General features: G+C 34.6%; 1 protein-coding gene across 1 annotated transcript; it reads right to left on the reverse strand.

Moving 5' to 3' along the window:
- Positions 1–5,016: 5,016 nt before the first annotated feature.
- On the reverse strand, positions 5,017–5,749 carry LOC111212426. The gene has a single exon (XM_022713965.2). The coding sequence runs from the start codon at positions 5,521–5,523 to the stop codon at positions 5,197–5,199; it is 327 nt and encodes a 108-aa protein (XP_022569686.2). The 5' UTR covers positions 5,524–5,749; the 3' UTR covers positions 5,017–5,196.
- Between the last annotated feature and the right edge of the window lie 8,648 nt (positions 5,750–14,397).

Genomic DNA, 14,397 nt, shown 5'->3' on the forward strand with positions numbered 1-14,397 from the left:
CGCTCCTCGTCATCGAACTCGCCGTCCTCATACTGACCATCCGAACGCCTCGAATCACCACCCGGTTCGGTCGCCCAAAAGGGACCTTCACGAAGAACTCCTCCGGGATATCCTCCGAAATCGATCTTACCAACAGAGAAATCCGATACCGCTGTCACATCGAGCTCGGCCCCAAGCTCGACCTCCTTTGCCCAAAGACGCGATAGTTCATCTGAAGCTAGCAAATTGATATCAATTATTTCCTTAAGAAGATCGATGTTGGACAAAACTTCTTGGAGACGTGTTTCACGGTTAGCCACCGCCTTCTTCTTCTCCCACTTCTCCTTCAAAGACATCAAGACGTCTAGATAGTCATCGGCCAAGACCTTTTTTGCTTCGTAAGTTACGCAGGGAAGGTCGTCAGCATATATATATTCGCAGAAGATTCGATCTGCGCCTCCATAAAAAGAAACCTGCTCAAGAGCCGTCTTCCTTTCATTTCCTATAACTCGAAGACGAGCTTCAAGTGAGGCAGCTTGGTTCCCTTGTTTCTCAGCACCATCGAGCTGAGCGGCCATGGCACACTCTCGATCTTGGGCCATCTTCAAGCTAAGTTGTAGCTCCGAACGACCTTCTTGATCTCGTAAAGCTCTTCAGATAGAGGAACATCCTGCAAGCGTTTCTCCATGGTTGCTACGAACTCGTTGTTAGCCTCCATGGCCTAAAACACGACAAATCAACATGGAAACCAATAATTCGAAAGATCGAATCCCCACATGCTAGCGACCTAGCCTTGGCATGAGCAACATCCATCTTCACGTAAGCATCACGTTCCGTCATATTTCGCAAAGAAGGAAGCGGACACCCGGCCAGTTTGAAATGCCTGACAAAATGTGCCAATAGAACGGTTTCGCAACAGCGCCATCACTCGCAACTCCGGATCGATGATCGACACCAGTCATCTTTTCCTTTTTCGGAGGACGATCCCGTCCTTCTGAACCAGTCGGGCTGGTCGAGCTTGCACGAGCCGCCATTTTCTTGCCGCCAAGATTTTTTCACTCCAATTGAGCTGAGGTACGAGGAAGCCGAGTATCTTCACGAAGAACCTCTATGAGCGCTTCACTCACATCAGACTCACGAGAATTCACCCTCCTTGACGCCATGCCGCTTTTGCAGAGAGGAAAAGAAATTCTCGGTACACGAAATTAAAACGAAACGAGGTAATTTTTTATATAGCCAAAGACGCCGAAGTATCTCAACAGAAAAGAGAATAGAATCTCAAAGATTCAGAGAAGAAAGATATTGCGGAACTCACACTTATCCGTTCAAAATATTTGAAAACAACAGAGATCAAGATTACGAAGGATCCGCAAGATCGCAAAAGCAACACATAAGTTCGGAATAAAGATTAAAAGAAAGAAAACAAAAAAAATCTTCAACAAGAGCCAGCCTCATCGCCAACCGACAACTCCCCAATTCGATTATCGGCCGTTGAGTTCGGAGATTTGGGGAAGATGGAGACTTGAAATAGACCAGTCTGGGACAGCAGCAAAATTGACAATGTCTTTGCAGTCTTTTTCCATTTCTTTCAGTCAAGCGAGCTCATCTTCCACGACCAACCCCCCCGTCCTTAATCTCGTTCAACAGATCGATATTTGCAATCACTTCGTGAAGCTGGATCTTGGCGGCTACTTCCTTCCTCTTATTGGCCCATCTTTTCTCCAAATAGATCGGAATCTCCCAATAGCTATCAACGACCTCACGACGCACGATGCAGGAGCTTCGACGGATGTCTCGGTCTCGATCGGCCTCAAGATCCGCGATCTTAGTCTTTTGAGTAGTGACCTCGTACTCAAAAATAATCCTCTCTTGGCAAGCTCTTTTCCATTCATCCTTTAGAACCAATGTCTCCCAGTCATCCTCATGGCTTTCTCTTTAGTGATTCGAAGCTCTTATGTGAGCCTTCAAACCTCCACCTTTTCCTCCTCCACCCCCTTCTCACCTCGAAGAGCGTGCATGCAATCTTTCATCGCGATGGTAAACTCGTTAAAAACCTCCATAACCTAAAAAAACCAAAAAGGGGGGGGGGGGAGGGAAGAAAAGCCTTGAAATAAAAGTACTACCCTTTTTCTGATGAAATACGTAAAGAATTTTGACATAGATGAACCTTGGAGTTTGCAACAGCTACCTTAGCGTAAGCCTCTTTCTCGTCCGAGGAAGCAAGAGATGGAAGGCGGCAACCACTGGACCTAGCACAATGTGCGAGGCAAACGAGATCCTCCCGGGTCCCAGATAGGGGATCATCGCCCACATGAACAAACGTTTTTTCAACCCTCTATTTCCATGCCCGGGTCGAGATAGACCAGACTTAACGGCCTTGGATGATCGAAGTCACTTGCGCCCACAAGCGGCGAGAAGATTCTGAGAGCCAAGACGTAGAGAGATAGGAGACTTTTGTGCCCCGGCTTCGTCATCTTCTTTGGAGTCAAAAATCGGGATCAAAGGCGACTCCCCGACAGATTTATTTTCTGGTGTCGATCGAGAGGTCCAAAACGACGACCTCCTCGAAAGTTTTCTGTCCAACATACTTGATGACAACGAATTTGTAGAAGGAGTCGCAACTTCCTCCTGATCTAGCAAACGACCCACCTCATTCTCGGTGGTATCTTTGATCACTAGAGGCCTACCCTCTCCGCTTGGGAGTAAGAAGGCAGCTCGAATCCGAGATTGATCAAAAGACGACCAATGGGGATGACCCCGCCGAAGGACTTCAATCAGGCCCTAAAGCTCATCAGACATTAGAGATCTACCAAAGTGAACTAGAGCAAAAGAAAGCCAATATCATTACTTAAAAGTTGTCAAAAAAAGCACTAGGGGAAAAAGCCTACCTATGTCTTCGGAACAATTACGAGGAAGTTTCGAGAAGTCAAAACTCCCCATGGACGCTTGATCGACCTTGAAGACAAAGAACTGTTCTCGCCACTTCTCTTCATGATACGGAACTCCTTCTATGATCTGAAGACCTGGGCGGGGAGACATGATAAAAGTCCCAGGATTCTGGTTGTTTTGCTTCATTAAACATACTTCGCGAAGCTCTTTGAGACCAAATCGCAAACCCTCCTCACGAGTCCTGACCAGAAGCGCTAGGAGATGCCTCAGAAAATTAGGGCACATCTAGGTGAATGATAAGTCGAGCTCCGCCAATATATCAAGGATAGGTTCTGGAATCGGGAAAAAGAGACCGCAAGTCTCAAAGAAAGAGAGGTACGCCCCCACAGTACCCGTCCCAAACGGCTTCAGGGGTCTCGAGCATGGAAGACAAGTCGAGAACGACATCGCGATCTACACTGTGCATCTTGTACAAGTTCTCAAGATGACGGCCGTAGTTGTCGCGAGAGGGAAAGATAATGATGTAGTCATCTCCGTAAAGATTTGGTGATCTAAGAATCGTGAATTGCAGAGGAAGACGATGGAAGACGATGGAAATTGAAATAAGGAATATCCCCTTGCATATTTAAAGCCAACCTAACGACTTTATCGCTACTATCAAGAGAAGTAATGAAAGGCTAGGGTTCGCCCTAGGACGTCACATATAGTCGTTGCATCTAGAAGAGTAAAAGCGCGCGAAGCAACGGTTAGGAAAAAGTTCAAAAATCAAATCTAACTTGAACCGAGTTCTACGACGAAATTAAGAGTTATTGAATCACCTCTTCCCTATTCGCCAAGGGAAAGAGACTGGGGGACAAATGTTGGACTCAATTTCGGTCAGGTTTCGCGTTGGGCCATACGACTTTGAACAAAGAAAAGGCACAACCCATGTCAACGAGTTCAAATGGAGCGACACCGAAGTCCCGAGATCACGGAAGAGGTTGAGAAGAATCCGAGTGAATTGACTATAAGAGGAAGACAAGACCAAGAGAAAAGGACACGTAAAAAATCTAGAGAGAGCCTACTACACACATCGACCTCGTTTTAGATCGCATTAACACTTCGTTTATCGATCTCTCTTTATTGTATCCGATCTCATTCCTTATCGTATTCAACCTCGTTTATTCAATAAAGTTCATGTTCATCAACCGGAATCTGATTATATCGTTGTGTTCTAAGGATATTGTTGTCCACAACTTTTTTTTTCCTAGATTTAATATTCAATCACTACAAAATACTTAGTGTAGATTTTGGGATCTACAATATATACACATATAAAGTATATGTTTAGAATTCTAATAGGCATAACCTCTATTGGAAGTGCTCAGAAGTATTTCCAAAAAAGTATCTTCCAATGTTTGAAGTCCATTTAGACGAGTTTCTTGGGTTTTTTTTGTGATTATATATATAACATACATTGGTTCAGTTGAAGCCAAAGCCCATTATCAGCTCAACTTAAAGTAGGGCTAACCCGTCAAGATTATATTCGTACTCCTGATGGTTTGAGTTCCATTGAGATTCTGTAGCAGAAAAGAGATGTTATCATGTGAAATACAATGATCCAGAAGTTGAAAATCTCGATCATTGTGGAAGCAGAATTAACACTTCAGTTCCATCTAAAGTTCTTTTTAATCTAATTACTATTACTATCGATATGACCCTGTACATAAATGGGCTACATATGACCAAATTGAAGAGAAAGCCTTTGTGTGTGCGTGAGTGTGAGCATCTCCAAGAAGCACTAAATATATCTTTGTTTTCAGATTAAGAATGTGATAACTTGTGTGGAGCAAGAGACGGCTCCAAGAGCCTACTAATGAGTGTAATATCTGACTAAGAAAGATAGAACACTAAGGTTATGGGTATTCGAAGTCACGAGTTCGATTACTGGCAAAGTCAAAAGAACTAACTTGACATGTTTGTTTTTGTTTTCCGACCTGGGGTAATTATGAACCTACACTCATAACTTATTAGTAGCCGAAATATAACTTTTGTATCTTCTTGAAAATGTTGATCTCATTTCAATGAACTGAAAATTAGGCATTGTGGTTACATCCTGGAACTTTTTTAGCCAAATTGTTATTAGCTTAAGAGAAGAACCAATGTCAATAGAGATCAAAACTAGATAAACTAAATTGACAAATCTGAATATAATCAACTGATCAGTTATAGCATCACCGACCATCATTTATGACAGTTAAACAAAAAAATACATAAAATATTATACATAATTTTTTATTATTATTATTATACATTAATTAATTAACAAAACAAGAAAAAGATCATTATTTAGTACAACTTGGTGGAGTTAGATCTGCCAAATTTCTTGGAAGCAGAGGAAGTCAGGTCGCCGGATCTCCTCCTTAGCATCTGCCTCATACCGTCGGCCACAAGAACAGCCGGATTATCTTTAAACTTCCCACAAAACGACACATGGGCCCTAACAGCTTCATCAACAGTAGTCATCTTCCGGCGACTGACTTCGTCTCTCACGGCTTCTGAGCAAAGACCACAGAGCCATTTGTTGTCGAAGTTGGATTTGACTTCACTAATGTAATCTTGTGTACACTCTTCCATCAATCCACAACACTCACATCTCACAGATTCAATCTCCATAGTCACCAAAGAAAAAAGAAAAAAAAACTTATAGCTTAACAAGAAAAGTGTTCTTGGGGTTGATGAAAATGGTTTTCGTGTTGTGTGTATTGAGAGCACCTAAGTTAACTGCTTTATATGACTACTCCTATGTTGCATTCGTTGGCCGGCTCTCAACACTTTCAAGTTTCAACAATTAATATTATATTACACTCTAGAGCGATGAATATAATTGGGCAAATATAGTAATTAATAGTAGTCTTACGGTTACATTGGATTTTTAATAATTAATGTGTATGTATGCATCTGCTTGTGTATATATATTCAGTAAAAAATTATATGAATCATTGATCTTTCAGTAGATTTCTAAACAGAGTTATTAACACTCAAAAACAGTTTTAAGTTTTTTATAACACAATAAGACAGTTTCTACTCCTATGACACTTTTTCTTAATTTTTTTAACATATTCCATTCATTACTAACTAAAGTATAACTAAAGCATAATCTGTAAGATCCACTAATTTATTATCTTCTTTCGCTTTTCTTTTTTCTTAGATCTTGTTTTCTTTTTTGTTTTAGTTCACAAAATAAAAACACAATCTCATCTTTTCTGTTTTCACAGCTCATCTTCACTGTGCTTCCTGGTCCTCATCTGTAACTCCGATAAACCTCAGCCCAGTTCAATTGCGGGTTATCTTTTCCTTCGCCATGAATCAACATGACCAAGCTTCCTCCACGTCGTGCTCTGCAACTCATCCGCCTCGTGGTCAGAATCCACTACTGTGTTGTACGGTGAAGCTCGGGCAACAATGGAGTTTTTTCTCATATTTTTACATTTGGTCCTTTATTTTTTATGTTATTATCAGTTTGACCCAAACTATCAAATTTGATACATCCTTTTCAATTGTCCAAAAACTTTTAATTGCTCAATCCAATCCCTACAATATGTAGATATAAATTTAAAATGTAATATAACATATTTCTATACATATATGTACATAAAAGTATTAAATATTATAATTTGATAAATGTACAAATGAATCGGTGTACATGTATCATTTCGGAGAATATGGTACACGTGGACAGTAGAATATATGTGTACACATTGAAGATATTTGACACACTGAGTAGCTTTAAAGTATCATTCAAAAGGTGATTTTGGGTTTTTAACCAGACAATTTGATTTGCGATTTTAGTGAAGAGGCATGATTGTACGGTACATTGCTTTAATGATATACAATGTACACAAGTGAAGATGGATACATACACATGTACACATATACACATATAAACATATACAAATTTACACATATATGCATTCCACAAACTGTCTTATGCAATTATGTATGCAACTACAATATTAACAACTAAATGCTACTTAAATAATCTAAATTAACTAATTAAGATACAATAATATTTAAATGCTCATATTGTATATGTACATCTATTTCATGGTGTACATATGTACATCAACTTCAAAGTGTACATGTGTACAATTCATATGTTCTTTATATATAAACAAACCGCACCACAATTGCATACAAGATCACAATTAAAACAATCATAATTAGATTCGTATTTCTCCACTAAAACCGCAAATCACATTGTCTGGTTAAAACCCAAAAACCCAAAATCACATTTTGAATGATACTTGAAAGGTACTCAGTGTGTCAAATATCAGCAACGTGTACATATATATTCTACTGTCCATGTGTACAATATTATACGAAATGATACATGTACACATATTCATTTGTACATTTCTCAAATTATGATATTTAATAATCATTAATGATTCTGAGTATAGTTGTTAAAAAGATGTATTTAGAGGGTTTTGGTACATTTAGTTCTTCATTTCATTCGATAGGGTCTAAAATGCAAATTTAGAAGTTTTAGGTTAACTGAAGAGGACTTATTTGCAAATCCGAAAGTTTTAAGATAGTAGTGGAAATATTTAAAATTACAAGGATCACATATGAAAATTAAGGAAACTTAATTTCAAGGTTTAACAATGGCGATATAATCTCGGATGCGGTGGCGACTTCCCTTTACGGTCCACCAGAGGCACGAAGAGAGGCTGAGATCACCACGAAGACCTCTTGGGACACCGTGGAAGAGAGGCTGAGGGCACGAGGTTGAGGCTTCCCATCAAACTTGAGATATTGCAGAAGAGAAGATATGTATAGAAGAAAAGAGATGGTAGTGGAGCTCTTCGTACCTATCAATTGCGGTGGAAAACTTGTCAACTTATATCAATCATGATATTTGTGGTCTGTGATGTAAATCAGTCACTATGAGTTCAATTAGTGGCTCAATCTGAATTTTGCAGAGATAATCTTTTGAAAAAAAAAGATTGGAAATCAAAGATTTTAAAATGAAGAAGATAAGAAAGTTTCAGAGAAAAATAAATAAAAGAGAAATGAAAGTGGATCAAGAAGATAAGAGAGATGAAAGTGGGTCATACTATTTATAATATAATTTTGTTTTAAATTGAACAACTGAACGATAGTTGATAAAGCTAGAGTAAAGTGTGTATGTAGCATAAACTGCTTTATTGTGTCATAAATAACTTAAAACCGCCTTTGAGTGTAATTCTTTCTTTCTAAACAATCACCGTTGTTGTCAGAGGAATTAATCGTGGGTTCATGTTACAAAAAAAAACCGTGGGTTCAGTAGCCAATAGCGTAGCCATCTTATGACATTATGGTATTTAAATTGTAACAAAGAATAACCTATTTATCCAAAAAACAAATATGTGAGGGTTATTTTTAGCAAGTTTTTAAGCTTTTTAAAAAAAAAAAATTTGTTCAATTAGTAATCTGCGGATATTCCAGATCTATAAAAATAACTAACTATCAAACGAAGATGCAATTCACAGATAAACACTATCTATGGATATTTAAATGAAAACTAATATGGTCATATATATGTGTAGGCGGACATTTAATGTCATGATGTTATTTTGAATCCAAAGTTCCATGAAGAAGCTACACAGATTTAGAAGAATTCTCTTTATTTTCTGAAAGTTGTACATGTGTAGTTGGCAGATCTCCTATATATTAATTCAGAAACATTTTGAAAGAGCAATGATTAAATGTCGTCACCACAATTCTTCTCACCAGAAATGTTTATGTGTCGCCTTAAAATGATTCTTATTAAAAATGCTCACATCTCGTCATCATATGCACTCTCACAAAATACATTAAATAGCCTTCATTTTTCTTAAATAAAAAATACGGAATTGTCTAATATGAATTCAAATATATATTGTAACTAATGATACTAAATAATAAAAAAATTATAACAATTTATTTCCTCTATCATTTTTATTTAATGTTATATTACTAAAATAAATTAAATAATCACAATAACCATATAATAAAAATAATTTTTATATTTTGAATTTTAAAAATAATTATAAATTATTTAAAATGTTAAATATCTCAAATTGAAAATTTTGTGATCATTAGTTTGTAACTTTTATTATAAAAATATATAAATGGTCATTAATCATATGAGTAGAAAACCTTATTTAATAGATATGTAAATTATAAATCTGTATATATATATATAATATAATTTACATTAGATAACATTTGAGTTGATGACAAAAAAAAAAAATTAGATAACATTTGAGAATCTATAACTATTTCAATTTCAAAATTTCACAAACAATATCATACTTGAATTAAATTGAGTTTACAATTAATGAAATTATTAAATTATATGTAAATATCTTATTTTATTTTAAAATATTATAAAGTATAAATTATTTGTTTAATAAATATTTTATAAAATATGTCATTCTGCGTATGGCGCATGTTATTACCTAGTTATTTTACTATAAGTCTACATTCTATACGTACTAATTTTACTAAAAGTCTACATTATAATGTAGAGTATTTATTTGGCTCATATAATATGTATATAAAATGTTAAGAGTTTATTTGTTTCTAACATCAACTTTGTGTGTTTTGCCGACAGTCTACTAAAAAGATACGATATAACTTATAAAGTATATAATCAATATTAAATGACTATAACATAATGTTTTTTTTTGCAACGGAAAATATTATATTGAATAGATAAACCAACAAAAATCAAATACATAGAAAAGATAGTTCATATCTAACTAATAAATCAACAATCATATTATGAACCCAAGGTATATAGAAACGCTTGAATTATTGAAATCTTCTTTGCATTACTGCTATCTCCGCTGAAAAGCTTGGCATGGCTGAAGATCCTTAATTTTGCGAATAAGTCCTTGCAATCCGAACCAAAATCCTGACATGTATAATAATTAGCACATTTTTCATTATCCAATAAAGTGCTTCTAGCTCCGAATGTAAACAAGATACTTGTCTCTTTTATTTTTCCATATCCATAAGTTGGATTTTTCTAAACATATAGTTTTAAACTCATCCACAACAATTGTATTGTGATGTAATAGTTCATGAACCGTCATTAAACATACGATTTATGGAAATTTTATATCTGATGGTTGCATCTCTATAGTGGGTGTTGTATTTGCTGCATACCAAACTTGGCATTCTCTTTTCGCAGGTATGATCAGATCAAGTGGATGTCAATTGATTCTTCTGAATAATTTATCATTCTGAGGTTTCCGAAGATACCAAATTATACATGAATAAGGACTTTTATCCCCCTATAGATTGTCAATTCTATCTTCAACCAGAAATTATCATCTAGATTAGTGTAGACATTCAAAACCAAAAAAATATGTTCAGACTAGAAGGCGTCAACGATAATTCTCATGTTTGTAAAGATAGTGGACATCAAAGATTACATGGGTCACAAATTCATCAAGTTTTCCACATCTAACGCAATAATTATCACATCGGATATGACAATGTGTTAGATTCATTATTACAAGTATATGTCATTTTACAATCTGCCATATTAGATGGCGCATATTCTGAGGTGCATTTTTGTCCAAGCGAAGGCTTGAAGCTTAGTGATACTTGGCTCTGAGTATACAATCTCATAATCTTGCTTTAGGATCTTCCTCGCGACTCAATATTCCGACTTAACATTGTACATACTACTCTTCATAGAGCTAAACAAAAAATAAATTATAAAATTAAAAACATAAAAAAATAAAATTACATTATATATAATATTAAAATGTAAATCATATATTTAAAATGTTTATGATTATATTAAAGCTATTCATTTATAAATGTAATTTTATCCGAACGGACATATGGGTCAAGCTCTAGTATTATTGTTTAAAAATTAAGTAGTTATTACCAGAAATATATAAATATAAGAAAAATTCTAAATAATTAAAAGAAAAATAAGATGGAGGATGGAGACGAGTTGCCATAATTTGCTCCATGTTCTAAGGGACATGGGAAGGTGGAAATAGAGACAAAGGTGGTTGGGTTAATAGGAGGGTCCATCACCCACCCAATTGTTATACATCCACACACACATATATGCATATATTATCAACACGAATCACACGATATATGGAGAAACTATCTAGATGCATTAGTTGTCTTCTTCTGGTTTCATCATCTATTATTTAACAAAGTAACAATATGAATTGACTTGTTTTTTTGTCATCAACTTAAACATATTCATATTGACTCTGTAAACCACACCGGTAACTATGCATCTATGTGAGCAACGAAAGACAGTTGCTTTCTAAAACTTCGTGCTAGATTATCCGCCCTCAAATTCTACGTTTGTGATATATGAATGATCTCTTAGTTGAGAAAACTTTTTTGTAGAGTCTTGATGTTTTCCAAATAACTTGAAAAAACAATGCATTATTGCGTCTATTTAGACAGAGTCTTTTTACATACATAATATTTACATGAAATTCAAGTAATGCTCTTAAATTTTAAAAGATGAGTCGAGTTGAAGCCAAACGTACTCGTTTCCATCAGAATAAACAATAATTAAGGTCTACGAGTATTCTATAGCCACACACACAGAAAACGATGTTCTCGAAGCTAATAATGTACTATTATCATCACAATTTACCAAAGGAAAAATAGATCTAAATTTAATCTATTTTTTTTTGTAACTGTAAAAGATTAAACCCGGATCTATTAAAAACACAGACCTAATCTCCAGATAAAAAGTGCAATCCACGGATGGATCTTCTTCCGGATATTCAAATGGGCCGTAAACATGGGTCCATATCCGCGTGGCCACATGTGGAGCTAATAATTTCGTACTAAAAGAGAATCGATTCCTGGTCTGGACCAACAGGGCAACTCCTTTTCTAGTGAAAACTACTAGACCACCACGATGTGGTTTAATCTGCCTATTTTCATCACACTTTCTCTAATTTACCATTATTTAGGGCCTAAAAAACGTACGAAGCTCCTTTATAATTTACTTGATGTTAAATACATTTTATATAACCTTAAATTAAATTATATGATCATTTAAAAATACAGAAGATAATCTGCAGTTAAAGGTTGTGTCTTGGTATTACTAAACTATGAAGTATAGAAAAGAAAACTAGTTCAGTGTCATACCTCGAGGCATAAACTCTTGTGGGCGGTTTGTAAGTAAACAAAAAAAAGAAAATTAGAAATTGAATGCAACGTATGGTTAGTTAATTTCAGTTACCCTATATGGCTATATGTCATGTCTCTCTCGACAGTTTCTTTACTTCGGTTGTGAGTTGTGACTATCTTTCAGCCATAGATTTTTCTACATTAGCCACGTCATCGAGCATTAGTCGTATACATTACATTACAGTTACACACATCACATAGTGCATATGTTGAATTTTGTTAATTTGCATGCAACATTATTAACTTCTTAATTGGCATTAAACCACGAAACATTTAGTGATACTTATTATATATTTAACCTTTTGTTAGTTTCCTTCGTGATAAGAAAAAACTTTTGTTAATTTCCAAACACGAGCATGAGCTTTACTTCCCACAATGCTGACAGCATTTTTTTTTTGTAACACAGAACAATTTGTTTTTGGTAAAATGTTAAATTTTATACCAAATTTTTAATTGTAATAGAAATTACAGTGAAAACAAGTAAGGCATTACATAAATTAAACTAAACACAAGCTTAATGCGGACAAGAGCCGAACTTGGAGAAGATTGCGGAGCAAAGTTTAAACCTAGCTAAGCAGCGAAACGGGTTCAGACCAAAGAAAACCGAAATAATCGAGGACGAGAGCCAGGCACCACAAGCTACCGGAGAGAAAAGCACTTTCAAACCTTGAAACAACGGCTCTTACAGCTTCCGACGTCCCTTTCCAAATTAGGACCGGACCAAGAATCCAAACAGGAGCAAACCCAAAAACATCCGACAGAAGATACTTTCGATGGCACGAGAGAGAACCACTGATCGACGATGTCGTCGTTCGTAGAGATGAGCTGAAGATTGCCGTCCCATCCAAACACAGAACAATTTCTCTGACTGCTTTTCTAAATGCTTTATTTTTTAATAAATTATTATCCTAAAGATAAATCAAAAATCTTTTTTCTTTTTTAAGTGGTTGGAGACTTAGAGTTGGACAATGAATAAAAGGTTTTAAACTATGTAATTCTCAACCAAAATAGTAATAATAATAATAATAATAATAATAATAATAATAATAATAAATATATGTGGTGCATTGGGATAGTAGCTTACTTTAGTGTTTGGATTTAGTTTTGTTGTGCCCATAATCGATTTCCATCAGGAATGATGTTAGGCCAAGTCCAACCACACGGTAAAAACAGCAAAATAATGTGTTGATTTGATGTTTCCTCTCTCCAACCCAACAATATATCAAACGGCATTTTAGTGTTATTCTCTTTTTTTGATACAGTGTCACATCATATTTGGTGCAACACTATTGCAGACATCAAAATTTCTTTTTGTTTGTTAAAACTGTTTATTTATGTATTATTTAATTATATTTAATTACATTTGATTTGTATGATTAGTTTACAATTGAATGAAATTTTTTAATTATATCACCATTGTTTTGTTATATTTTAATTGTTATAAAATATTAGGTTTTATAAAACAAATATAAAATTAATTTTAAAATACATAACAAAGTCTAATTCAAACATTTGTAGTTGGAATATTATAACATTTATATCTAAATATGTTATAATTTAACTTTTTCATGTGTGTTTAATTAATTAATATAACATTATGTATTAATAATAATGTTATTATATAATGTAAATACATTTAAATATAATTATTATTTTCGTTAGAATTTTAATATTAGTTAATATATTTTAGTTAATATATTTTAGTCATAAAATTATTAATATTTATCAAAACTATTAAAAATAAAAGAATTTGATTAATAGTAAAATAATGAAAAATATTCCTTTTTAGTTTAACATTTGGTGTTGTGGTTGGAGACACACAAAAAAAATTACACTAAAATAATGTGATTTTTGACACTAAAATGGTGTCATAGGTTGGAGATGCCCGAACTTCTCCCAGTTTACAAAAATAATAATAATAATGAAAAATATTAGATGAGTTTGTCATGTTTTGAGATAAAATTTTTTTTGTTATTTATTCATCTATCAAGACAATTATACTCATATCCCCTGTTCGGGAACGCGCTAGGTGCTAATCGGGCGGTCGGCTTGAGCCTAGCGTCTAGAGAGAAAATCAGGGACTAAGCGGAAATTATGCAGGGCATAATTTTTAGATTGTTCAATATGTTATAAAACATTTTAATCTTTAATTGTATATAACATTAATACATTTTCATGTTTAGGACTGTATAAACACATAAATAGAATATATAAACTTAATATAGTGTAATTTCATCAAAATTATAAATATAAATTATATTTATCAAATTTAAGTAAAATAAATAAATAAAAATATTATTAAAAAAAAAAGATTAGGCGGCCGCCTAGATGGTT

Source organism: Brassica napus, unplaced genomic scaffold (genome assembly GCF_020379485.1).
Source record: "Brassica napus cultivar Da-Ae unplaced genomic scaffold, Da-Ae ScsIHWf_1314;HRSCAF=1877, whole genome shotgun sequence".
Classification (NCBI taxonomy): domain Eukaryota; kingdom Viridiplantae; phylum Streptophyta; class Magnoliopsida; order Brassicales; family Brassicaceae; genus Brassica; species Brassica napus.

Coding starts and splice junctions, on each gene's coding strand:
- LOC111212426 (XM_022713965.2), bottom strand. CDS start 5,523: ATGGAGATTGAATCTGTGAGATGTGAGTGTTGTGGATTGATGGAAGAG.